Source organism: Antechinus flavipes, chromosome 6 (assembly GCF_016432865.1).
Source record: "Antechinus flavipes isolate AdamAnt ecotype Samford, QLD, Australia chromosome 6, AdamAnt_v2, whole genome shotgun sequence".
In the NCBI taxonomy this organism is placed as follows: Eukaryota; Metazoa; Chordata; class Mammalia; order Dasyuromorphia; family Dasyuridae; genus Antechinus; species Antechinus flavipes.
Genome location: NC_067403.1, coordinates 227,917,724 through 227,942,426, shown reverse-complemented (window position 1 = coordinate 227,942,426; position 24,703 = coordinate 227,917,724). Strand labels below are relative to the sequence as shown.

The 24,703-nt window shown below is 39.1% G+C and overlaps 1 protein-coding gene across 5 annotated transcripts in view; it reads right to left on the bottom strand.

The window, feature by feature from the left end:
- KIAA1549L (KIAA1549 like) overlaps positions 1-24,703 on the bottom strand; it is a 284,289-nt gene that overhangs the window by 28,029 nt on the left and 231,557 nt on the right. For all 5 annotated transcript variants that reach the window (XM_051967501.1, XM_051967504.1, XM_051967502.1 and 2 more), the window contains exon 16: positions 22,852-22,981. In XM_051967501.1, the coding sequence (XP_051823461.1) occupies positions 22,852-22,981 (130 nt within the window). The remainder of the gene's footprint in view (positions 1-22,851; positions 22,982-24,703) is intronic.

Sequence of the window (24,703 nt, the reverse complement as noted above, 5' to 3'; positions counted from 1 at the left end):
GCTAGGTTGCAGAGTAAGTGTTGATGGGTATTGGCAAAGGGGATTTCCTCTGCAAGAATTCTGATGAAGTCATAGGTCTGGTCTAGAGCAAAATAAATAATAGCTCATATTTATAGAGTAGTTTGAGGATCTTAAAGTATTTATACATATTACCAGAAGAGAAATCCCTGAGAGGGAAAGAGATTTACCTAGTATCAAGACAGACAGTAGAAGCCAGGGTTCAAAGCTAGACTTCCCAACTTCAACTCCAGAGCTGTGCATGTATACAGAACTGGCCTAAGGTATACAGGGCCATCAGTATAGCAGAATCTGACAACTACAAAGAATTTCATCTTGCCTCTGAATCATTCTCTCTAACAAATGAGGTTGATACCTGAAATTTCTCTATTAAAACTTTGTTTTAGGCAACTCCTTCTTCCAGGTTTTCTTTTAAAATACAAAATAGGTTCAAAAGAGATGACACATTCCCAGTCCCTTGCGGGGAATGTTTTTTGTCCGATTGCCTTTATCTTACCAGAAGTTTGAGGGATTGGACATTTGGCACTGACTGGCACTGAAAAGAAGAAGAAGGAGGGAATATCCTTTATTTGTTTCCTGGGAGCTATATATTGGGCCAGGAAGGCATTTTGTAGTCACATTTATTAGGAAGATGATTGTGGAAATTCAATCATTTTTATGCAGTCTTAGGGCTGATTAATGGCTTCAATAAAGTCAGTATCTAATTTAAAACAATTGATTAGCCTTGATGGGCAACATGTCAACAGGACTTCATTTAATTTCTAATTACTTTCCTCTCCCGAGGGCATCAATTAACATTTAATCGTTAGCCATAAACTTAAAGAAAATCACAAAATTGTCGATTGTTTTAAGGTGTGACTGTTGATATGGTCGTGTCATTCAATCTGAACTCTGTAGAAGTACCCTTGCTTCCTGAGTTGTGGCAATGACCCTGGGTTCTCATAGGTTGTATCTGCTCTGCATAAGCAGGTTAAAAGAGCTTTAGGGATGATCTGTGCCACCAAGTTTCCAGTCCAGGGGAGACTTTGTTTTAGACAATTCCTTCTTCCAGATTTTCTTTTAAAATGGGAGGAAAGAGCAGCAATGAAACAATCAAAACTGATTGCTACGAAAAGTATAAAGATGAAGATTGGCCCCAAAGAAGAAACATGAGAAAGAACATCCTTCCCTTCTTTGCAGCTAGGTGATGTGGTGGATAGAGTGCCAGGCCTGGAGTAGGAAGACCTGAATTCAAATGCAGCTGTAGATACTTACTAGCTTACAAGTCATTGAACTCATCTCAATTCCCTCATCGAAGTTTAGAAGAAAATGGCAAACTATTTCCATATCTTTGCCAAGAAAACTCCAATGGGATCACGAAGAGTCAGACACGACTGAACAACAATAACAGCCCTTCCTTGCAGAGATGGAGAAGTACAAGTATGGAATGTTGCATACAATGTCCGGACTTTTTCATATGTTGTGGAACTATGGCTTTATACTTTTTATAAAGGATGGCTCTCTGGGTGTGTGTGTGTGCATGTGTGCAGATTTAGCAATGTAAGTGATATAAAAACAAAAGATATCACTAGAATAAACAAAATGCATATATAATTCATTTAATTATTAAAAGACTGAATTGAATGTAATATTTTAAATAGATTTTTAAGTAGTCAAAATAACTTATTTTTCATCAGTAAAATGAGGAAGTTGAATGAACAGACCTCTAAGGTCCCTTTCACACTGTAAATCTCTAACCCTATAATCTGCTATGATTCTCTTACAGAAATCCAGTGAGGATGAATGCCAAGAGTAATGTTATTAAAAAGGACTTAGTCCACAGAGTGTGTAGTCAAGCATAAAACTTATTTTGTCTCATGCTTCAGAAGGTAAGAGGTTATTTGTTGGAGTTCATGGCTACAACAAACTTGTCTATCACTTATACAAATAACCTCTTGACTTCTATGACTTAGGGATGGATTCTTTATCTGATCTTGCCACTCACCATTCCCAGTTTACTTTAGCCAGGCCACAGAAAATTGAATAGTAAGCATCAAGATGTAGATATTCAGAGTTAGAGATCCAAAAGCTGGAAGAGACCTCAGAGGCCATCTCGTCCAAATCCCATCATTTTACACGTGGGGAAACTGAGACCAAGAGGTTAAATGATTTGTCCAAGGTCAAACAGATAATTTGCAATAGAAACAGGATTTGAACCCAGGTCCTCTGAATCAGAGCCAGTGATCTTTTTATTGTACCACATGCCTCTCTTTTCCTGTACCAACTCTTTGGACCTGGGTCATCTTGTCCATGCATCCTTACAGCCCAGGTTGTTAATGCACGTGATTTTTTAAAAAACAAATTTAACATTCAGAATTAATTTATTTAAATGCAGAAAATATATTTTTTCAGTCAGCCTCTCAAAGTGTTCACCAAATTCTTTATTGGTCCTTCATTCTCAATTACTTTCCCACTTTTAATGCTTGTACTTACTGTGTAAATACCAACTGTCCTGTTCCCCATTTTTTCACTTTGTGATATTTCATAAAGTCTTTTTTTAGATCTTTCTCCCTCACGATTGTTGGTTTGCATCATGGTACATTAATGTACCATGATTTATATAACCATTTCCCAATTGGAGAGTTAGGTTGTTTCAAGTCTCTCTTGGTCTCTCTATTGTCTGTCTGTCTCTGTCTCTCTGTGTCTCTCTGTCTTTCTCCCTATCATCTACTTCTTTATATATCTTTACCTATACTTTATATGTGTATATATGTATGTATGTATCTATCTACCAACTATCTATTTAAATGTAAATTTAAATTAAATAAAATGTAAATCTATTTCTTTATTTGCAGTTCTAAATAATACTGCAATTAAAATCTTTATATTTAATTGAACACTTTCAGAGTATATTACTAAAGATGGACTTACTGGTACAACAGGTAAGATTAATTTGATAACTTTGCCTGTGTACTGTTAAACTATTTTCCCAAACAAATTCAATAATTTTGCAATTTCATAAGCTACAAAAGAATACTGTTCTCTCTACATCTGGGCCAGCTCTGAGTTCCTTTGTCTTTATTTTTTTACTGGCAATCTGATGCATCAGAAGTGCTTGTGTTAGAGTTGCTTCAATTTGTACCTCTGTAGAAATTCTGGTGAGATGATTCTGGTGATTTTGGTGAGATGGCGCATTTTCCTAAGTGATCATTAACCCCTCGTGCTGGCTCTCAAAAGAGTAGACGGGTGCTTGGAACCGAAATTGTGATGGTCAAAAGTTGAATGTCTCCACTGAATGCCAGAGAAACCAATCTGAAGGAAATTACAGAACTGCTGGGAATGCGTGTGCCTTCCTTGTGGAAAATAGCCTGATTCACTCAATTCTGTTACCTAATTAATCTTTCAATGTTTCTGAGGCAAATTATTCAGACCCACAATATATATGTATATTTGTATATGTAAGTATGTACACTCATATGTATACATAGACAAAGGTTTATATGAAGACATAGATATACATACACATACATATATATAAGTTTATGTGAAGATATAGATATATGTATATACATATGTGTATACATAGACATTTATATGTGGATATATATACATGTATAAAACATGTATACACACTTTTTTTGTTCAGTTTGTTTTTCAGTTCTCTTCATGACTCCATTTAGGGTTTTCTTGGCAGACATATTAGAGCAGTTTGTTATTTGCTTCTCAGCTAATTTTATAGATGAGGAGACTGAGGCAAACAGGATTAAATGATATGTTCAGGGTCATACAGTTGGGAAGTGTCCAAGACTGGATTTGAACTCAGCTAATTTTACAGATGAGGAAACTGAGGCGAGCAGGGTTAAATGACATGTTCAGGGTCATACAGCTACGAAGTGTCCAAGACTAAATTTGAACTCAGGAAGATGAGTGTTTCTTACTTCAGACCCAGCATTCTGTCCACTGTACCACCAAGCTGCCCCATGGTACCTCCTCATGGTGAGAAGTTTAGGTTTATTTATTTTTAAAATGTCTCTGGTTGGATTGAACTCGAGTCTTCTTGACTCCAGGAGTCAAGTCTATCCACTGCACCACCTATGTTTGAAAATATTTCCTCACAAGGAAGTTTCCTGAACACTGATGTAAGTGTGAAAGAAGACCAGAATTGCTGTTTGAGAGTCTTCCAAAATATCCTCACATCTTTTGAGAAAAACATCAGACGTGGTCTTTCATGAAAATGAGGGGAGAAAGTACAAAAGAAAGGATGAGTTAACTGACCTCTCACGCTTCTTTTTTGAGCTTAAGATTTCATGAGTTTTTTAGTCCAATCCTGTAATTTCAAAAGAAGAAGGAACTCCTAATATGGAAATTCCCTCCTCAGATGCAGATCAACACCTTATCTTAGGGGCACCCAGCAGGGGTGACTCGCAAAGGGTATGTGTGAAGAAGTAAATCCTGATCCCAGGCCTTCCTAAGTCTAAACATCAGTCCTTTATCTGTTATATCACCCTGCAGAATTCTTCTTCCTCCGTCGTGAACATAAAGATGGATAAGAGACTGTTTTTGCAGTCTCATCCAGACTTTTGGATGATGGCCATCACAGCTGTTATGTGTCTGCTTGACCCAGTGTACCAATCATACATGTGCTGTGCCAACTCTCCTGGCAAAAGCATACCCATCCTCCTCGGTGCAGAGTGCATTTTCAACTCAATAATCCTGCATTATGAGGTGATGTTATGAAGCGATCCACACAAGCTCCAAAATCTAGTCGGGATGCCCTCATTTTTCCTTAAGTCTCTGTTGTTTGTCCTTCGATCTCAAAGAGACTCCATTCTGCCCACTAGAGCAGGCAAAAAATAATTTGAAATTCTCCCCAAGTTCCCAGGTGCCAGACAGCACTCACCATGGGAATGCCGTCAATAAGGAGAAAATGTCATTCTGATTTGGGGGTTCCCGGATTAGGGGAGATAAGATGGTTCAGTAGGTAATTGGGAGATAGATTTAATATTGTTGTTGGTTGTTTGTCCTTTGTTCTCGAGACGACCATGACATCAGGGAGGTGATGTCTTGATATGCAAGTGAATTGGATCGAAGTGAGGGAGGGCTGGGCAAAGTCACCTGTCTCATTTTCCCCTCCAGAGCCACCTGGGTCCAGTAGCCAGATATAGATCAGGCAACTAGTGGATAGAATGTCAGGCTTGGAGTCCAAACGATCTGAATTCAAGTCCAGGCTCGGATATATACTAGCTGTATAACCTGGATAAGTATCCTGTTTGCCTCAGTTTCCTCATCTGTAAAATGAAGAAAGTGGCGAAACACTCCAGGGTTTCTGCCAAGGAAACCATAGGTGGGATCACAAAGAGTCAGATGTGACTGAAATGACTGAACAATAACAAAAATAAGCATTTATTAAGTGCTTACTATGTACATGCCAGGCACTGGGCTAAGAGCTGGGACTACAAAGAGAGGCAAAAATAGTCTCTACCCTCGAGAAGTTCATGTTCTAATAGAGGTTAGACAAATACAAATAACTATGTACATACAAGATATATCCAAGGAGTCTCAGGGGGAAGACACAAACCAGGACAAAACCTCTCGCAGAAGGTGGGAATTTTAGCCATTTTCAAGCTTACTAACAGTAAAACTCTTTCCCTACCAAAGCAAACAAGTTTCTGGGGCAGCAGATAGAGCACCAGCCCTGGCCACAGCAGGACCTGAGTTCAAATCTTGCCTCAGACACTTACTAGCTGGGTGACCCTGTGCAAGTCACTTAACTCCAATTTCTTTTACAAAAAGAAAAGAAGTCTCTAAAGTTAAATGACTCCAGTGTCAGAGGAAAAGATAACTTATTATCACAGATTTTTTTTTTTCTTGCAGAGAATCTCAGAGAGGTATCTTATCCAGTCTCCTCATTTTATATATGAGGAAATTAAGGAACAAGGATGTCCTGTGTCTTGTACATAGGTATTACACAGGTTTCTTTCCATTGTTTTCATGTTGTCTTTTTTTAGGTAGAACTCCAATATGGTATTTTGTTATTTTCTCCTGACTACTCCCAACTCAGCCCACCTGGGACCCAAAAGCTGTATAGACTATTCCCATCCTTCCCTCTATCAAACCAGGTCACAGATTAATACTTAGAGATCTGGAAGGACCTCAGACAGCATCTGGTTCACTTTCCTGACTTTTTAGATGCAGAAACTGGGGCCCCTGTAAAACTCCCTCCCTCCTTCCTCTCTCCCTCCTTCCCTTTCTTCCTTCCTTCTTTCTTCTCTCCCTCCCTCCATTTTCTCCTCCTTTTCTGCCTTTCTCTGTCCTTCCCTCACTTCCTCCCTTCCTCTCTCCCTCCCTTCCTTCCTTCCTTCTTTCCTCCATCTTTTTCTCCCTCCCTCCCTTCCTTCCTTCTTTCCTTCCTTTTCTTTCTTCCTTCCTTCTTTCCTCCTTCTTTTTTTCCCTCCCTCCTTTCCTTCCTTCCTTCTTTGTTTTTTAATGTTTTAATATTGTTATTTTCCCAGTTACCTATAAAACAATTTTTTTTACATTTGTTATCAAAACTTTGAGTTCCAGATTCTCTTCCTTCCTTTGCCTGTCTCCTCCACTGAGAAGGCAAAACACTTCCAAAAAGTCATGTTGCAAAAGAAAACATAGATCTCCCTCTCCCCCCAAAAACCCCACAAGAAAAATAAAGTAAAACAACTCTATATTCAGACACAAGCAGTTCATGAAACAATATTTGCAAAGCTAATTCAGCACAGTGCCTGGCACATAGTAAACGCTATCTAAATGCTAGCTATTATTAGACAGTTTTTCTGAGAATTAGCATTTCACATTTTGGAGACATAAGACATCATGGTACAAGGCAGAACAGCGGCTCTTTCAAAGACGCTTTTTCTACTGTACTTTTCGGTTCATCCTGGTGCTGAAGGTATGGCGAACAATTTTTAAAGAAAAGGGAAAAATGGGCACCAAATGGAGTGAGAACGAATGGATTAGTGGTTCAGCTGCCTCTATTCCCTTCTCTAGCACACACAGAGCTGGAATTGAAGATTCATCTGTTTGGCATTTAAAGCCCTCGACAGTCTGGCTCTCGCCTACACTTTCTGGCTCTCACCTACACTTCCTTGCCTCATGTCCTCCTCTAAGGATAGTTCACTTCCTTCAAAATCCAACTCAAATTGCACCTTTTACACGAAGTCTTTCCTTATCCTCCCAGCTGCTAGCAACTTCTCCTCCAAAGTACAATTTACATTGCCCATACATATATATTTATTTACATCAAAATATCTATTAATAAATGAATATTCAGTATCTACCATGTGCTAGGAACTATGTTAAGGGATTTTCTTTTCTTTTCTTTTTTTTTTAATGAATTAATTTATTATATATATGCATTTTTTTTCCTGAGGAAAGTGGGGGTAAGTAACTTGCCCAGGGTCACACAGCTAGGAAGTATTAAGTGCCTGAGACCAGATTTGAACTCAGGTCTTCCTGACTTTAGGACTAGTGCTCTATCTACTGCACCACCTAGTTGCCCCCATGCTAAGGGACTTTCACTTATCTAATTTGGTTCTTAGAACAACCCCGGGAAGTAGTTATTCTCCCATTTTACAGCTACATAATATACTTTGTTTTTGTTGAGAGAATATAAATCCCTTGGATCAGAGGACATATTTGTAGCAACAGCACCTAGCTGTGTGCCTGTTGTTTGATTTAAAAGAAAACCTTCACTTAACATTCCACAGGCATTTGTTAAGGACTTATTTATTAATGCACCATGCTAAGTGCAGGAGATTTAAAGGGGAAAATGCAATCCCCTATTTAATCCTGATGTTCTTCCAAAGATGTACACATAATCACCTTGAAACTCTGGAGAATCTACAGATGAGGACAAAAGTTGCTTTCTTTGCCACAGACAAATCGGGGCCCTCGCATTATTCACTGTTTCCAAAGCAATGAAGCTGTATTGCCAAGGTCTGAGTAATTAGCAACATGACCTTGAGTTCTCTTTCAAGAGCCATTTGCGATCTGCCAAAAGGTTTTGATTTGTTTGTTAAAATAACATCTGCTGGTGACTTTGACCAAGGAGCAATAAAAGAACCGTGACGAGCAATTTTTCTACATGGGGCAAGCTTCACAAGTGGGTCTGGGAAAAATAGCATTAAATGTGTCCCCTAGAATGTCCCAAATGACATTTTAGGTGAAACAACGGTGAAACCCAAGTGAAACAACTGAGGGCAGAGATAGATTCTGGTTGGTGGACGTCTTTTACAATATGGCCACCAAGGAAATGAGTTGTGCACGACTGCATACATGGAGCTTATATCAAATTGCTTGCCATCTCAGGAAGGAGGGAGGAGGGAAGGATAAAATTTGGAACTCAAAATTTAAAAAAATATATTAAAATTGTTTTTACACATCATTAAGGGCTATAGAAAGTCACTGATGGGAAAGAGTTTACCTACCAGGTGATCAGGTGACTTGGGGGAAGGAAGAAGTTGGGTGAAATTATAGAGAGGAAAAGTACATTTTGGAAGGATTATGGGTCTTCTTCCTGAGGCTTTGATGGTTCACACTAGGTACACTATCATTACTCTGAGACAAGGAAAAGATTTTTTTTTTAGTATGATAAAATTTACAGCTATCCAGACACGTGCAAAGTTCTGGGATTTCAAAGAAATGACTAGCACATTCACACACACTCCCATACAGCTTAAGACAAGTAACGCTCAGTCCCCTAAGGAAAAACTGCAATGCTTGTTAAGAACAAACACTTTGAGGGACACACAAAAAAGTAAGTGAAAAAATAAATTTTTAAGGAAAATATCTGCCTGGTGAGAAAAGGACAAAAACATGAGTTATTTATGTGCAACTAAATGCCCATGTTTTGTTTTATGATCAAACGCAATAGCCACTTTTTAGTGTCTACTTGGTTGAGCCATCAAGAGAGACCATTGGGTCTGTAAAGATGGTGGCCCTTGAGTCAGTGGTATCATCCACTTTCATTCACTATTTACCATCATTGGGGTTTTTTTTGGGGGGAAGGGGGCAAAGGAATGGGAACTGGAACCTCTGAAAAAGTCATACTGTGTCTTCTTTTACAATATGTCCGACATGGAAATGTGTTGTGCACGACTGCATATGTATAGCCTATATTAAATTGCTTATCATCTCAGGGAGGAGGGAGGAAGGAGGGATAAAGTTTGGAACTCAAAATTTAAGAAAGAAATTTAACATTGTTTTAACATATCATTAAGGAAAAATGAAATGTTATTTATAAAAGAAAAAGAAAAAGCCAGACACATAACAACTATCTCTTCATTCAGTCTTTCCGCAACAAAACCAACTTTCCTAAATGAGGTACTGACCTGGTGAATTAGAATCAGTGTTTGGTCTAAGACCTGATCTTTCCATTTATGGATGACCAGCAAGAGAATACAAAGGATTAAATTGGAAGAGAGGAAAAGAGATGAGAAGGGAGCCAAAGAATTATACTTGCCAGTTTCATTTTACTACTTAGAGATACTTCTTAAGTCGAATTCAAAAGTCCATTGATTTTTAATAACATTTTTATTGGTTAGTCAAATATAATTCTCATCTTCCCAAAGCCATAAATCTGGCCTATTCACCCTATTTAGCACCACACAGGTAATTTTCTTTCTTTTTTTTTTCCTGTTAGCTCCCAGATCAGGCCAGGGTGAGAAGACAGCTGGGCAGCGTGAGGGCCAGGAGGCTGGTTAACTAGGAGCTATCGAGCACATACTACAGCCCAGGAGGCAAAAGGTTGAGTGTGAGAAGAGCAGCCAAAGTTGGAAGGATCAGGCAGAGAAATGGGATTGGAGCCAGGGAAATCTGGGGAAATAAGAAGGGGCAGGTGGGTCTCATAAAACACAGGGAGAGCTGGCCATTACAGAGAACTTTGAGGCCTCCAAAGTATTTTACATACATTATCTCTAAACAGGCAGGATGTAAAATATGGGAAGCCAAAAGACAATTTAATGACAAAAATTCCATCCATCCTCAGAGAAAGAATTGATGGAATCTGAATGCAGATTGAAACATACAATTTTAAAATTTCTTTACTTTTTTCATGTGTTTTCTAATATGGTAATAAAAATTTTATAGAAGAGATGCTAGCATTGAACTGGAAAAATTAAAAAAAAATTTTCTGATTAAATGTAGGTGGTCAGAGAAAATCATGAAAACATATCCTGGAAGGTGAACACTGAACTGAGTAGAGGCAGTCCTGGGATGACAAGTCTAGACAATATATAGGAAAGATCAGGGACCTACAGGTAAACTGGGCCCATTTCCTGCTCAGGAATCATGGTGCTCAGATCACCAGGCTGTCCTAATGCATTGGATTATGAGCTACAGCTTTCAAATTTGCGAACACCTTCAAAATGACTCCTACTTCTTTAGGGATCATAAATGGAGAGCTAGAAGGATGCTCAGAAGTTGGTTACAAAGGAAACCCTTATCCAGGACAGCTGCTTGTATACTGGTACAAACTGAAGGGGCTAAAGACGAACTCAGATCTTTTTAAGCTCAAAGCTGGTCCTATCTCTCAACTCCACTCAACAACCATTACAATGATCATAAGACATCTTGACCCATTTCTACAATGCTCTGAGATTTATAAAGTTTTATTTGTCACAAGAGCCTTTGAGGTCAATTTAAAGATGTTTATTTTATTTATCAATCGTTTATTGGTTTATTTTGTTATTCATCTATCAACTCATCTAGTCTCCATCTCTCTATCCAACCGTTGGCAGTATGTTGCCATTTCCAGTTTTATAGATTAGTTGAGCTGATGGAAGGGTATGCTGAAGGAAAAGCTCCTTCTGTGCAACAGAAAGATAAGAATAAGGCAGACAATGATGAGCAAAGGGTCGCTCATTTCAAGTCTCACCTTTTGTAGGAGACCTCTCCAAATTCTTTCCACTGTTGGTGCTTTCCATCTGTCCCATTGGGCACCCAACTAGAATTGGCCAGTTGGGCAACACAACTCCTTTTTCGTTTTCTTTTTTTTTCTTTTCTTTGCTTTCGTTCTTTCCTTCCCTTCCTTCTGTGCCCATAAGGTAATTGTACTTTTACCTGCATGTGCTCTCCCCAAAGGAATTAAATTCTGATTAGTGAAAGCTCTGAAGATATCTTGGGGTTAACCGGATAAATTTCTTTCTTAAGGATCGTGTCTTAAACCCCATAAACTCTCATTCATTGGCAACAATAGGTCCTGGAACAATCTTCACGTGGTCATTTTGGGGTACCGATTGGTTCCCAGTAAATGTAAATAACAATTATTTCTGTTCTTCCCAGAGTCTTCCCCTCCCATATTGTTTTTTTTTTTTTTTGACTAGGTAAAAGAGGCTATTCTTTGCCTTATTTCAAACCTAACCTTAATCACTGAATGGGTAATTCAGTCAAACTGAGATCTGTTAAAGACCTTAGCTCAAAAAGGTCAAGGTCTCCTACTATATCCAGGGCCATCTCCAGTCCTCCTGATCCATATCTGACCAGTGGACCCAGATGGCTCAGGAGGAGAATGATGATTTTGCCCAGCCCTCCCTCACTTTAACCCGACTCACTTGCATGTCATGATATCACTTCCCTGATACCCCGATACTTTTTGGGGGAATTCATACTTTTTTAAAAAGTTAATTTTGACAATCAGGTTTTTTCCCCACAAATATTTCAGCAGCATTTTTGAAATGGAAGCAGGAGAATAATTATTTATCATACAGAAGAACTGGAAACAAAGTCACATCAAGAACAATGAACAAACGATAACTTCTATTTGTACTGTCACATTTTGTATGACCGCAGTGATCTGTCTGCCTGCTGTCTCTCCATTATAATATAAGCTTCTTGAAGACAGGGACCATTTTTGCCTCTCCCTGCCTCCCTTGTGTTTATTTAGCACAGTGCCCGGCACACACATAATAGATGTCTATAGACTGGTAGTAAGAGATGGGGGACAAGTTCTTTACAAATTTGCGTACTTCATGAAATGCCCAGGGCTGGCTGTGCCCATCACCCACTATTGCTGGGTGAATGATAGAGCCCTGCAGCATATTGCAAATTAATGCATCCTCTAAAATTAATTCCATCACAGCTGGCAGTGGAACCTTCAAATTTACATAGAAAAACTCTGCGTCTTCACTGCAATCTATCCTGCCAGTAGTCAGGAAGCTTTCAAGACTCGTATTTCATTTCCCCTGCAAATGAAGCCCATTAAAATGATGGCTTCTGTCTCCTGGCCCTCAGCCAAGACCCACTGCTCACCTGAAACAAAGTGAGACCCACGCAATATCAGCCGGGGCAGCGATGGCAACATAACAAACATCCTGTCACAATATGTTGCCCCCTCAATCTTCAAACCGGCTACACGACGACAACTTAGAGCACATCTTTTGTTTTCCCCCTTTCTTTTTTTCTACCTTCATTAGCAATTTCTCCCCCGCCAAATGCTTTCCAAGGTTCCCACTGATGTAACTTTCCTCTCCATTCTTTTTTGGGGGAATTAATACTTTTTTAAAAAGTTAATTTTGATAATCAGGTTTTTTCCCCACAAATATTTCAGCAGCATTTTTGAAATGGAAGCAGGAGAATATTTATTTATCATACAGGAGAACTGGAAACAAAGTCACATCAACTGGGAGACTAAAAGGATAGTCGTGTATGAATGGGATGGAATATTAATGTACAGAAAGAAATGGCGACTGTGAAGAACTCAGAGAAGCATGAGAAGATTTAAGTGAACTGATGAAGAATCAGGTAAACAATATATTTAAGGCCTACAAAAGTTAAGATGGAAAGATCAAGAAAGTGGAACTGAGTGCTATAAAATTAGAGTGATTTGGTCCTAAAGAAGAGATGGAAAAAAGAACCTCCCTCCTTTCTTTCTTTAGAGAGACAGAGCGCTGGGTGTGGAAGGTGGCATAAATTGGCAAATTTGGATGAGAGTTTTGCCGAACTTCATTTTCTCCCTCTTTCTCTTTTTTATATTTTGGCTACGAGGAATGACTTGCTAGATAGGGGAAAGAGCAAGGATAAATTCAGAAATGCAAATGATGCAAGACTATAAATCAATAAATATTTTTAAAAGGAAAAAAGTTGTGACCAAGTGTCTGAAGCTACATTTGAACTAGTTCTTCCAGACTCTATTACATCCCAGTTTCTTAAACTATGGGTTCTCATAACTGAATGTGGGGATCATGAAATTGTAATTTATTATCAGTAAATGTTTGGTTTGTATATCTATTTTATATACTTCTATACCTGGGGTCATGTAAACATTTCTCAGGTGAAAAGAGGTTACAGGTGGAAAAAGTTTAAGAAGCCCTGCACTATACCACCTAGTTACTATTCTATGGTCTGATGTTGTTATTTTTCATCACTACATCATGTGATATGGTCTTTTTGCCTCCGTCCTTATCCCTCCTCTCCCTTCCTCACCAAACAAGCTTTTCATATCCGATTCCTGAATAATTTTCATTATGCAATCATCTGGTCATGTCATTGCCACTTATACTGATAAATTATCATTGTTTCTCATGCTGTCTACGTATGTTCAACTTTCTTAGCCTGGCATTCAAGGCCCTCCACCACAAGGTAATACTCAAACTTTGTTATTCTTATCCCTTTTATTACTAACATCCTACAGATTATTTTTGCCAAATTGTCTTTTCTCAGGTTTGCCACAGGACTCTCTTTGTCTTTCTCAAATTATTTCTCATATTTCAGTTCAACATCATGCTCTGTAGTCTAAAGAACATTAAGTATGAAATTAAGAGAGACCTGGGTTCAGATTCCAGCTCTGTCATATACTAAATTTATGACCATAAAACAAATTAGTTTATTTCACTGAATCTCAGTGTCTTCATCTGTAAAATGGGGATAATAACAGGATTATATATTTAGAACTAGAAGGGACATTAGACTCCAATCTCCTCATTTTAATTGCTAAGAAAAATGAAACTGACCAAAGGTTAAGTGGCCAATAAGTGTCAGAGGCGATTGTCAGGGCTGCTGAGAGGCCCAGACAAGATAATAATGTGTACATCACTTAAAGTGCCATATAAATGTCAGCCTCTATTGTCCATAAATTAAACTGAGTTTCAATCAATTTTATTTGGAGAATCTGTGACACCCTTTGGGGTGTATCAAATAGAAGCTGAAAAAATGATCAGTCCATCTTAAATATGAAGGCTTTCTTTTTATTTTTTCTTATAAATCAGTGAAATCTTTGTTTTTATAACATGTTCATTTCCAAGTGAAATCCTCATTACATAGAGAGTCATCCTTTGTAATAAGAAACTAAAAAGAAAAGAAAAAGAAATTTAAAAGAAAAAGAAAAAAATAAGAAATTAAAAAGATGGAAAAAACAGTAGTTCAGCAGATCTAACCAATACATCAACTGAGTCAGAAAATATATGTCATGTTCCACACCTGTGCTCCCCCACCTCTGTAAAGAAGGGAGAAAGAAACCCTTTTTTTCTTTGTTTCTCTTCTTTGGGGCAAAATGATGTGGTTATCATCACAGCATCAAATTGCATAAAGGCTTCATTATAGCTTTAATAGTGGCACTTTAGATAAGTCACTCGTTCTCTTGAAATAGTATTGGGTCAGGCTAAGGAACAGATATATCTCATCTATAACCTTGGAATAATATTATTTTACACAGGTTAGTAATGAGAAAAGTGCTTTATAAATTACAAGTGCTAGATCTGGAGCTACAAGAGACTTCAAAAGTCATATATTTCCCCAGCTTCTTAAACTGTGATTTGGGATCCCACATGAGGTCTTGTAACTGAACATGGGGATTGCAAAATTATGTTTATTATCAGTACATGTTTGCTTTGTATACTTATTTTATATAGTGACATACCTAAGGTCACAAACATTTCTCAGGTCAAAAGGAGTCATGAATGGAAAAAGTTTAAGAAACTCTGATCTATTCTTACAGATGAGGAAACTGAGGCCCAGGGAGTTCAGATATCTTAGACTCATAGTATCATAGATATACAGCAAGAAGGGACCTCAGAGGACATTTAGAGTCCAATTGTCCCATTTTACAGATATGGAGCTTGAGACGCAGTGAAGTCAGACAACTTAAGTTCCTGATATTGTAGAAGTAGGGTTAGAAAGGGCCTCAAATGCCATTTAAAGGTCAAATCCCCAATTTTGCCCATGAAAAAACTGAGGCTCAAAGAGATTAAATGATTAAACCCAAGGTCACCTAAAGATAGAATTTGAATCCAGGGTTCTAAGAGAAACTCTAGAGCCAGGGTTCTAGGTTCTAAGAACATTTCTAGAGGCATGGTCACAAGGTTCTAGGTTCCGAGACCCATGTGAGGACCACATTGGCTTCTAGGCTCTAGGATAGGTTGATAAGATTCTAGGTTGTAAGACCAGTTGTTCTGGAGCCCAGAGCACTAAGCTTCTGGGTTCTAAGAGTGACTTTAGAACAAGTCTTTTGAATATTTTTGGTAGAAGAAAACTTTCTTCATACTATCACTATCTTGGTGATGGTTGGAGGATAATTAGCCATCTCAATAATGCAACAACTCTCCAACACAAAACCATTAGCAACTTTGATGCTAGGAAGAATTGACTTTTTCAAGATGGTCAATTTTGATGGACGCGGCTCTTTTCAGCAATGAGAGGATTCAGACCACTTCCAATGGTCTTGTGATGGAGAGAGCCATCTGCACCCAGAGAGAGAGGACTGTGGGGCCTGGGTGTGGATCAAAACATAGTACTTTCACTCTTTTTGTTGCTCTTTGCTCGCATTTTATTTTTTCTCATCTTTTCCTTTTTGATTTGATTTTTCTTATGCGGCGATGATAATTGTATAAATCTGTATGCATATATTGGATTTAACATATATTTCTACCATGTTTAACATATATTGGATTATTTGCCATCTAAAGGAGGGAGAGGGAAGGAAAGGAAATTGGAACACAAAATTTTACAAGGATTAATGTTGAAAAATTATCCATGCATATGTTTTGAAAATAAAAAACTTCAATAAAAATTTAAAAAAGGTTTTTTTAATTGTTGTTAACTTAATTAGCTAATGTGAAAAAAATGTACAACCCCTCCAATGTCCCAGAGCTATACAAAGCATCTGGACTAATTTGTCATAGCCAAGAATTCTAATATTAACTCCGAGTTCACTGCCCTCTCTGCACTTCCCTTTCTCACCAGGAGTCTTGGTCTCTCATTATTGTCTCTGGGGCCTATTCTTCTGAATGGTGGGTTTGTAGCCCAGACTATCATCCCATGAAGGACCTCAGCCATGTTCACTCCACTCACTGTCCTTTTGGTGGGGGTGAACCCTGAAACTGTCCAAACTCTCCTCTGGAAGAGGCCCAAGGGGGGATGACATAAATTAAGATCTTTTGGAGGGCCCCAGAAACTGTTCCCCCTTTGGGGAGTTCCCAGACCCTGGAAAAAACCTTCAAACTCCCAGTTTAGTGATTTTACTCAATTGGAGATCTCTTTCTGATGGTTCTCTATTGATTAGCCCAGACAGCTCCCAGCCCCAGGCGAAGACATAGCCCATATAATCACGATTGGTCAATCTATCTCTGCCAAATTGCTAATCAGGAGTTTTGCCCACTAAGAAAACTTCCTTCTTAGTGAAAAATAAAATTCCTCTTTGCCACACAGATTTCAAGTTTGCGAATTCTTTCACATCAGATCTGTATCTCCGAGCAGAGGGGATCTCTCCCCCTATTCCTACACCTCTTTGCTTTGATTAAGAAGAAACCCGAGGACCAGAGAAGGAAGTGGCTTGGAAGTATCTCCACAGCTCCAAATTTCATGAACTAATCAAAATGAGAACCCATGATCTGTAGTTTTCCAAATTAATGCATCTAGTTAGTAGCCGAGTTGGAGTTACTGATCCACAAGCAATGATTAAGGGAAGGAAAGAAGGAAGGAAGGGAGAAAGAAAGGAAGGAAGAAAGGGAGGAAGGAAAGGAAGGAGGAAAAAAGAGAGGAGAGTAGGGAGGAATAAAGGAAGATAGGGAGGAAGGAAGGAGAGAAGAGGAAAAAAGGAAGGGAGGAAGGGAGAAAGGAAGGAAGGAAAAGAGCTGTGTTGTCCAACTGACCAGTTCCAATTGAGTCCCCAGTGGTTTGAGCCTTGATTGACTCAGAGTGAATATAAATAGCAATTGATTCTGTTTTGGCTAGAAATACAGAGGGTCTTCACTTCCGAAACTGGGGTTTTGGTTGTTGAGTTTGGTTATTTTTTTAGTAGATAAAAGAGATTATTCTTTGCTTCAATTCCTACCTACCCTTAATCACTGAATGGGTGTTGTCTCAGACAATCGAGAGCTGTTAAAGACCTTGGCTTAAGAAGGCCAAGATCTGCCATTGCATCCAGGGCCATCTCCAATCATCCTGATCTATATCCTGCCACTGGACCCAGATGGCTCCGGAGGAGAAAGGAGGCAGGGGACCTTACCCAGCCCTTCCACACTTCAATCCAATTCACTTGCAGGTCACTGCATCATCTCCCTGATGTCACGCTCTCTTCCAGAACAAAGGACAAACAACAACTCTTTTTAATGTTGCTATTTCAAAGGACAATGTGGTTCTTCCAGTGCCCATTTTCGAAACCTTTGATTCTTTCCTTCATTCACCTCTCCTAGCTAATCAATTAATTCCCAACTTTCCATTTCTCCCTTTCTCCCTATTCCATCTGCCCTCATCACTACCCTTCTGGATTCCCTTAATAGCCTCCCGACAGCACTTCACGTTTCCACTTGGGGCTTCCTTCGATCCATCCTTCACTACCAGACTAACCTTCTGTATATACAGATCTGGTCATACGTGCCATTGCTTTGCTCAAGTATCCAATTCCTCTTGGATTGGGATCCCCCTAGGCTTTACCCCAAGTCAATTCAATAAACATCTATTAACCACCTACTATTTTGGGGGCTGAGGATACAAAGACATATACTGGTTTTAGGAGGCTTGTGATTCACTGGGGAAAACAAATTTTTTTCTTTCTTTTTTTGGGGGGAAGGGGGGAGATTAAGTGACTTGCCCAGGGTCACACAGCTAGGAAGTATTAAGTGTCTGAGGAAGTTTTCTTATAAAATGAAGGAGGGATTCTGCAAATAGACTCCTTTGATGGGAATTCAAGGCATAAGATAGCACCAACTTATCTTTCTGTCATCATCTCCTATTACTTTCCCTTCACATACTTGATGTTCCAGCCAAAATTGAATTCTCTCTGACTTTCAAACACACCCTACATAGTGCATAGTAAATAGTAGACATTTCATAAATACTTGATTGACTGATTGATCAGTCTAGCTCTCCTACCAACTGGCTGTGTTAATTTGGGAATGTTCAGGTACCAGTCCTAACTTTAGCTCAGATTGGAGATCACAGTTCCTTCTTGCTAGGATGCTTATTCTTCATCTGACTTGGAATCAAACCAACCATTATATACAAACACTTGGGTTTCATCAAAGATGGAAAACCCCTCCAGTGTCTTTGCCAAGAAAACCCCAAATAGGGTCTCAGAGAGTTGGGTGTGACTGAAAATGACTGAACAGCAACAACAATCCCTTTTTTATCCTTAAAGGGAGGAAGACCCGAGTTCAAATCGGCATTCAGACACTTACTGGATATTTATTCAAGTCACTTAACTTGTCTGCCTCAGTTTCCTCATGTGTAAAATGGTAATAGCGCCTACTTCCCATTCTATCAATGTTTGCTGAAGGAAGGAAATGAAAGAATCTCTTCTGAGGAAAAGAAAAGCATGTTGTTCAGCTGTTTCAGTCTTGTCTTACTTTTCATGAAGCCACTTGGGTTTCTCTTGGCAAAAATACTGGAGGGAGTTCTTTCTCCAGTTCATTTTACAGATGAGGAAAGTAGGGGATATAGGGTTAAGTAACTAACCCAGAGTCACATAACTATTAAGTGTCTGAGGTTAAATTTGAACTCAGATTTTTTTTTTTGGAGGCAATTGGGGTTAAGTGACTTGCCCAGGGACACACAGCAAACAAGTGTTACATGTCTAAGGTCATATTTGAACTCAGGTCCTCCTAACTTCAGGGCTAGTGTTCTATCCACTATGCTACCTCGCTGCCCCAGAACTCAGATCTTCTTGACTCCAGGCTTAGCACTTTATCCATTGTATCACCTAGTATATCTTTAGTGAAATGCAAGATTATGTGTGTGCGTGTGTGTGTGTGTGTGTGTGTGTGTGTGTGTATTTGATATTCTGAAGTAAAGACAAATACTGGACAAAGTCATTGTGAATATCAGATGAGATATTTGTAAAGCTTTTAACACAGTACCTAGCACATAGTAGGCACTTAATGTTTCTTCCCTTCTTTCTTTTCATTCTTCTATGGTTGAACAGTTCACTCTTTAAAATTCAACCAAATGACATCGATTTTACCCAAAGAATTCCTTGAGTCTTCCCTTCCACATTTCTAATGTCCCCTTTAGATCTCACATGACATTTGTTTTACACCTCCTTAATACAAGGTATGATCGTTATCAGCATTTGTTTGTCCCGGCAAACTCCATGAAGAATTCTTTTTTAGCATCGCACTTAGTCTAGCACAGTGTTCTTGCAAAAGGAAACACCTAATAATCAATCAATTTATTAAGCACCTATTATGTAGTAGATATGGTGCAAAAAACAAAAGGAGAAGTTGTTCCTAAAGATCAGAAGCTTACATTCTACCCAAGTTTGCTGAAGGAAAGAATCTATTTTTTTATCTTTGTCATTATTTTATTTTTACTTTTTTATTATAGCGTGAAGGAAAGAATCTTACTCCTCTTTGAGGGGAAGAAAAGCATTGTTGTTGTTCAGCTGTTTTCAGTCACGTCCAACTCTCTGGGACCCCATTTGGGGTTTTCTTGGCAGACAATGGAGGAGTTTGCCATCTTTGATGAAACCCAAGGGTTTGTCTGTATATAATGGTTGTTTGATGTTCTGGAGCAAGGAGACACATTGGACAGAACTTCATCAAAAGGTGGAACCATTCATCTAAGACCTGCACCTTGGCAAAATGGGGCTGGATTGATGAGGTCTCAAGGAAACTGTCAAAATGTAACCGATCACCAGGGAAATAATGAGCCTCTGAGAAAACAGTCCTTCATTGAGAGACTTCCCTAAACATTCCTGGTTTTTGTTTTTGTTTTTTTTAATCACATTGCCAAGTCACTTGGTAGAATGTGTGTTTGCTTTTTCAAGTTGAAGAATTAATTAGTTGGGAACATATTCAAATTCTGGATTTCTCAGTGAACTAGTAAACCGCACCTAGGTGCAGATGAATTGTTTGCCTTTGACACTTCATCTCTGAGTTTTCACAAATGGGAGATAGAATTCAAATTATTTGTAAGTCTATTGAATTTAAAAGTCGCTAGTACTGGTGCTGAGAACCTCTGGTGTTAAGCTCTGGCTGTGGGTCATAAAATGTGACAGTTTCAGAAGAAGTAAAGTTGACAGTCACCCAAAGGGCGATGAAGAGATTCATGGTGGGTGTGAGCAGGCTGTGGCACATTGTGAACAGGGATCTGTGTGGGAAGGAAGATCTGTGGAAAGATTTCATTAACGAAATGCACACTTGGAAACTGATGGGTCAGTCGTGAAGCGAGAGTGAGGGATACCTGACAGCTGACCTAAGGGCTGCATTGGTATCCATGCAATGTCCACCCTTGGGGTGGATTTGTGGGAGGAAAAAGACAAGGATCATAGAAAAGCTTCTTAAACCGTGGTTTGTGACCCCACATGAGATCATGTAACTGAAGGCAGGGATTGTGAAAAATCTGGCAACAGTAAAAAGGTTTTGAATACTCTGTGTCCTGCAGTTTCGACTATTCCACCAAGATTTAATTTTTTATGTAAAAATAAACAAGTACATCCATCTCATTAATATGAAAATTTGCTTTCATCTTTAATAAGTGGTAAAATTATATGTAATTATGAATATGAAATATGAAATTATATGTATATCAAAATTGTTTTAAAATAATTTGTATGATTTGTCATCAATAAATATTTGATTTGTATACCTATTTATATACCTGTCTAGCCATGGTTGTGTAAAAATCTCTCGAGTAAAAAAGAATTGTAAATGGAAAAGTTTGAAAAGTCTTGTCATAGAGGATAGGTAGATATAAATAATGTACTTTGTACTGTTACAAGCTCTATGGCTAAGATATTTAAATTCCACAGGCTTCAGTATACTTTGATATAAAAGCAGATTAGATTCAATGCATCATTGGTAGAATTGTGACTTGGGCCAGCCTTTCTGGAATACAATTGGGAACTATGCCCCAAAGCCTCTTTTAACCCACTGATACTACTAAGTAGGCTGATGTCTGGAGAAAAAAGAAAAATGCCCCAAAATATTTTAGCAGCTCTTTTTGTAGCAGCAAAGAAATGGAAACTAATAGGATACCCAGCAAATAGAAAATGACTGATAAATGTTGGGATATGAATGAAATGGAGTATTATTTTGCTTTAAGCAACGATGAAGGGGGACTGCTTTGAAGAAACCTTCAGGAAGACATGTATGAATTGATGAGAGTGAAATGAGCTGGACCAGAAGAGCAATTTGTATAACAACAACATTGTAAAAACCAATAACTTTGAAAGATTTAAGAACTCTAATCAGCAATGATCAACCATTCTTGGGGTGTGAGGATAGACAATGATGGTTCATGCTACCTATGTCCAATAGAGAGATAACTGAGTCAAGATGAAGAATGAGATACATTTTCTGGATATAACCAATGTGGAATCAGCTTGTATATGTTTATTATAAGGGGTTTGTCTGACCTTCCCCTGTGGGACAGGGAGAGTAGGAAGAGAAAATGCTTGTTAATTGAAGAAAAAAAATTAATTTGAAAAAGTATTGAACTAAATGGCCTTAGGCTCCATTTAGCTCTTAATCAACCATCTATGATTCTTTGAATACCCATATCACTAATTTCAAAAATTATTGAAGTATCTAAATATGTGTAACTCCCAGGCTTCTTCACCAACAGTTCCTCATTCATTGCCTAATCTTTTGATTGAATGGAAGGCTCCATTGGGTTTTGAAAAACATAGGACTTTCCAGAAGAGCAGACTACTCAATCCTATAATTCCCATCTTTTAAAAACCAACATTCTTCCATGTGATTGTAAATCATAGAATCCCACAATCTCTGAAGAATCGGGTTATATATGACCCCCATAGGTTCACAGAGGGATGAATGGGGAGTTCAACTAGGGTATGAGAGTGATGACCGGAAGAGAAGAACCAATCAAAAACCTTGTCAAGGACACATTTGACAGTAAGGAGATGGTACCTTTTGTCCTGAGATCAAAGAAGAGGTAGATGGCTATTGAGAAGCTGCCCTGGTGGTAAGGAAATAGTGAAAAGAATCCAAGAAAAGGGCATTAGATGGAACATCTATAGGAGAGTCCTAGGAAAGTACTGGATGAAAGCTTCAATAGGATGAAAAGATGTGGAAAGCTCATAATTTATAGAAGTAGAAATCTTTCACCAAGGAGATTACAAATCATCATTTACTAATTAGTGGGATAAGAAATACTGACAAAGCCAGTATTTACAAACCAGAATTATTAAGCAGGGATTTGTCGCTCTGATTTCTGAGACAGGTACTTTTCAAGGATCTTTACTCTGCAAAAAAGGGAGAGGAGCAAGGAAATGAAGCATGAAGAAATTTTGCTTTTCCTTGGGAAGCTTGTGGAAAGACACTGAATTCCAGGCTTATGAAAGGGTATTCCAGGCCTTGTACCTACTGATTTTCTCTGGGAGAAAATGGAACAAGGCTTCTTTTCAGCACCCCAGCCACCAAAGGGACTTACGTCATAGCCGCTGTTTCGGATTCCTCGTCGGGGTCTCTCCCGTGTCACCAGGAGGTCCATCTCGGTTTCCCCTGGACTGGGGCTGTTTAAAGACTGCCGGCTTCGGTACACAGAGTTCTTCATCTGTTGCCTGTAGAAAATCCAATAACTGTCATTATGCAACTCACTCCCGGACAGATGGAATTCTCTATTGATCTAAATTAATAGGCAACCAATGAAAATGGTGAGTTTGCTTTACAAAACTCCTATGAAGATATTAATACTGCTCTTCCCACAAGCCCATATGTTGGAAAAATAAGCATCATCAATCCTAGGGTTTGTGAGGCAAATTTGGGCCCGGAGAGAAGAGTGGAAAGGATGCTTGGTACAGCGGAAAGAGGCTTGGTTCTGGAGTCAGAGAACTGGAATCCCGATCCTGTTGTAAGACAGGATCCCTCTATTGGACATAGGTAGCATGCACCATCATTGTCTCTTCCCACACTCCAAGAATGGTTGATCATTGCTGATTAGAGTTCTTAAATCTTTCAAAGTCATTGGTTTTTACAATGTTGTTATTATTATATAAATTACTCTCCTGGTCCAGCTCACTTCACTCTTCAAAGCCTTTTTTCCTCATCTATAAAATGGGGGTGTTGACTTTTGAAACTACCACGAGATCTATGATCTTCTGTTGGGAAGCTCATATGACATCTTTAAGAGTCCCAAGAATGGCTCTCACTTAGTCTTGAATGGAATCGTGTTTTCTGTTATGGAGATTGGACATCTCCTATCAATTGTCAAGGTCATTTCCCTTCCCTGGGATTCGCGTTCCTCATCTGTCAAGTGATAAGACCAGATCATCTCTAAGATCCGCACAAATCATGATGGATTTGTGTTCCCACTGCAAATTCAGTGAAGAGATATCACAGTGGTACAGAGGATGGTCTGCCACAAGTAAAGCTGTGCTAGGAGAGGGGATGGTCTCTCCCTCAGGAAGTCTGACCCAGGCTTTCATGGAAAGCTTATCTCCCAAATCCACTGTAGGAGGCAAAGGGATGCAGTGATTGGGGAAGACAGAACTTGGGAAATGGGAGCTGGAATAATAGGATTCTGGGTAGTTGGGGAAGTGGCTCAGGGTTAAAGTCAGAGCACAGTGGCCACATTGCATGGTATACTGGTGGAGAACACAAGGAGGGAAGGATGACCAGCCTTCCCTGATATTGGTGCCCTGTGGCAAAGAACCAGTTACCATTTCCTAGTTATGGCTCGGCTAACTCCTAGAAAAAAGCACCCACTGGCTCTCCAGTCTCACAGCTCGGATGGTTCATGGGGCAAGGACACGGGTTATTTCCTCGCCTTTATGAGATGGCTCTGTTTCAAGAAACACGAATGCTTTTTGATGACTCAGGATATCACCTGCTTTCATTAAGCTTTTGTTCTTCAGATTTAAGGACTCTCAGAAGGTGCTTCCCCAAACCAGCCAAGGACAAAGGCCCCCTCTTTGTCATTTCCTTGCCCAGGAGAGCAGTTATTTGGAGGGGCTCTCAAGCAGTCACCAAGGATTCCCTTCTAACTGAAACACAAGCAGGGACACGAGTTTAAGCATTCAGCAGCCATGGTTGTCTTCTCAGCGTAACCTCCTGCTCATCTATTCAAGATCACAGTAATCTAGCTTGAGAACTAGAAAGGAGCTCAGGGGTCCTAATCTAATGTCCTCATTTTATACAGAGAAAGAGATGAGATCCAGGGAGGTGAAAGGTCTTGCCTAAGATCATACAAGTGGCAATTATTTTAGGGGAGAGGATTTGGGAAGTTAGGGGATCCTAACTCTAGAGCCAGCGGTCTTCCCATTGTACTGATACTTCTGTTACTA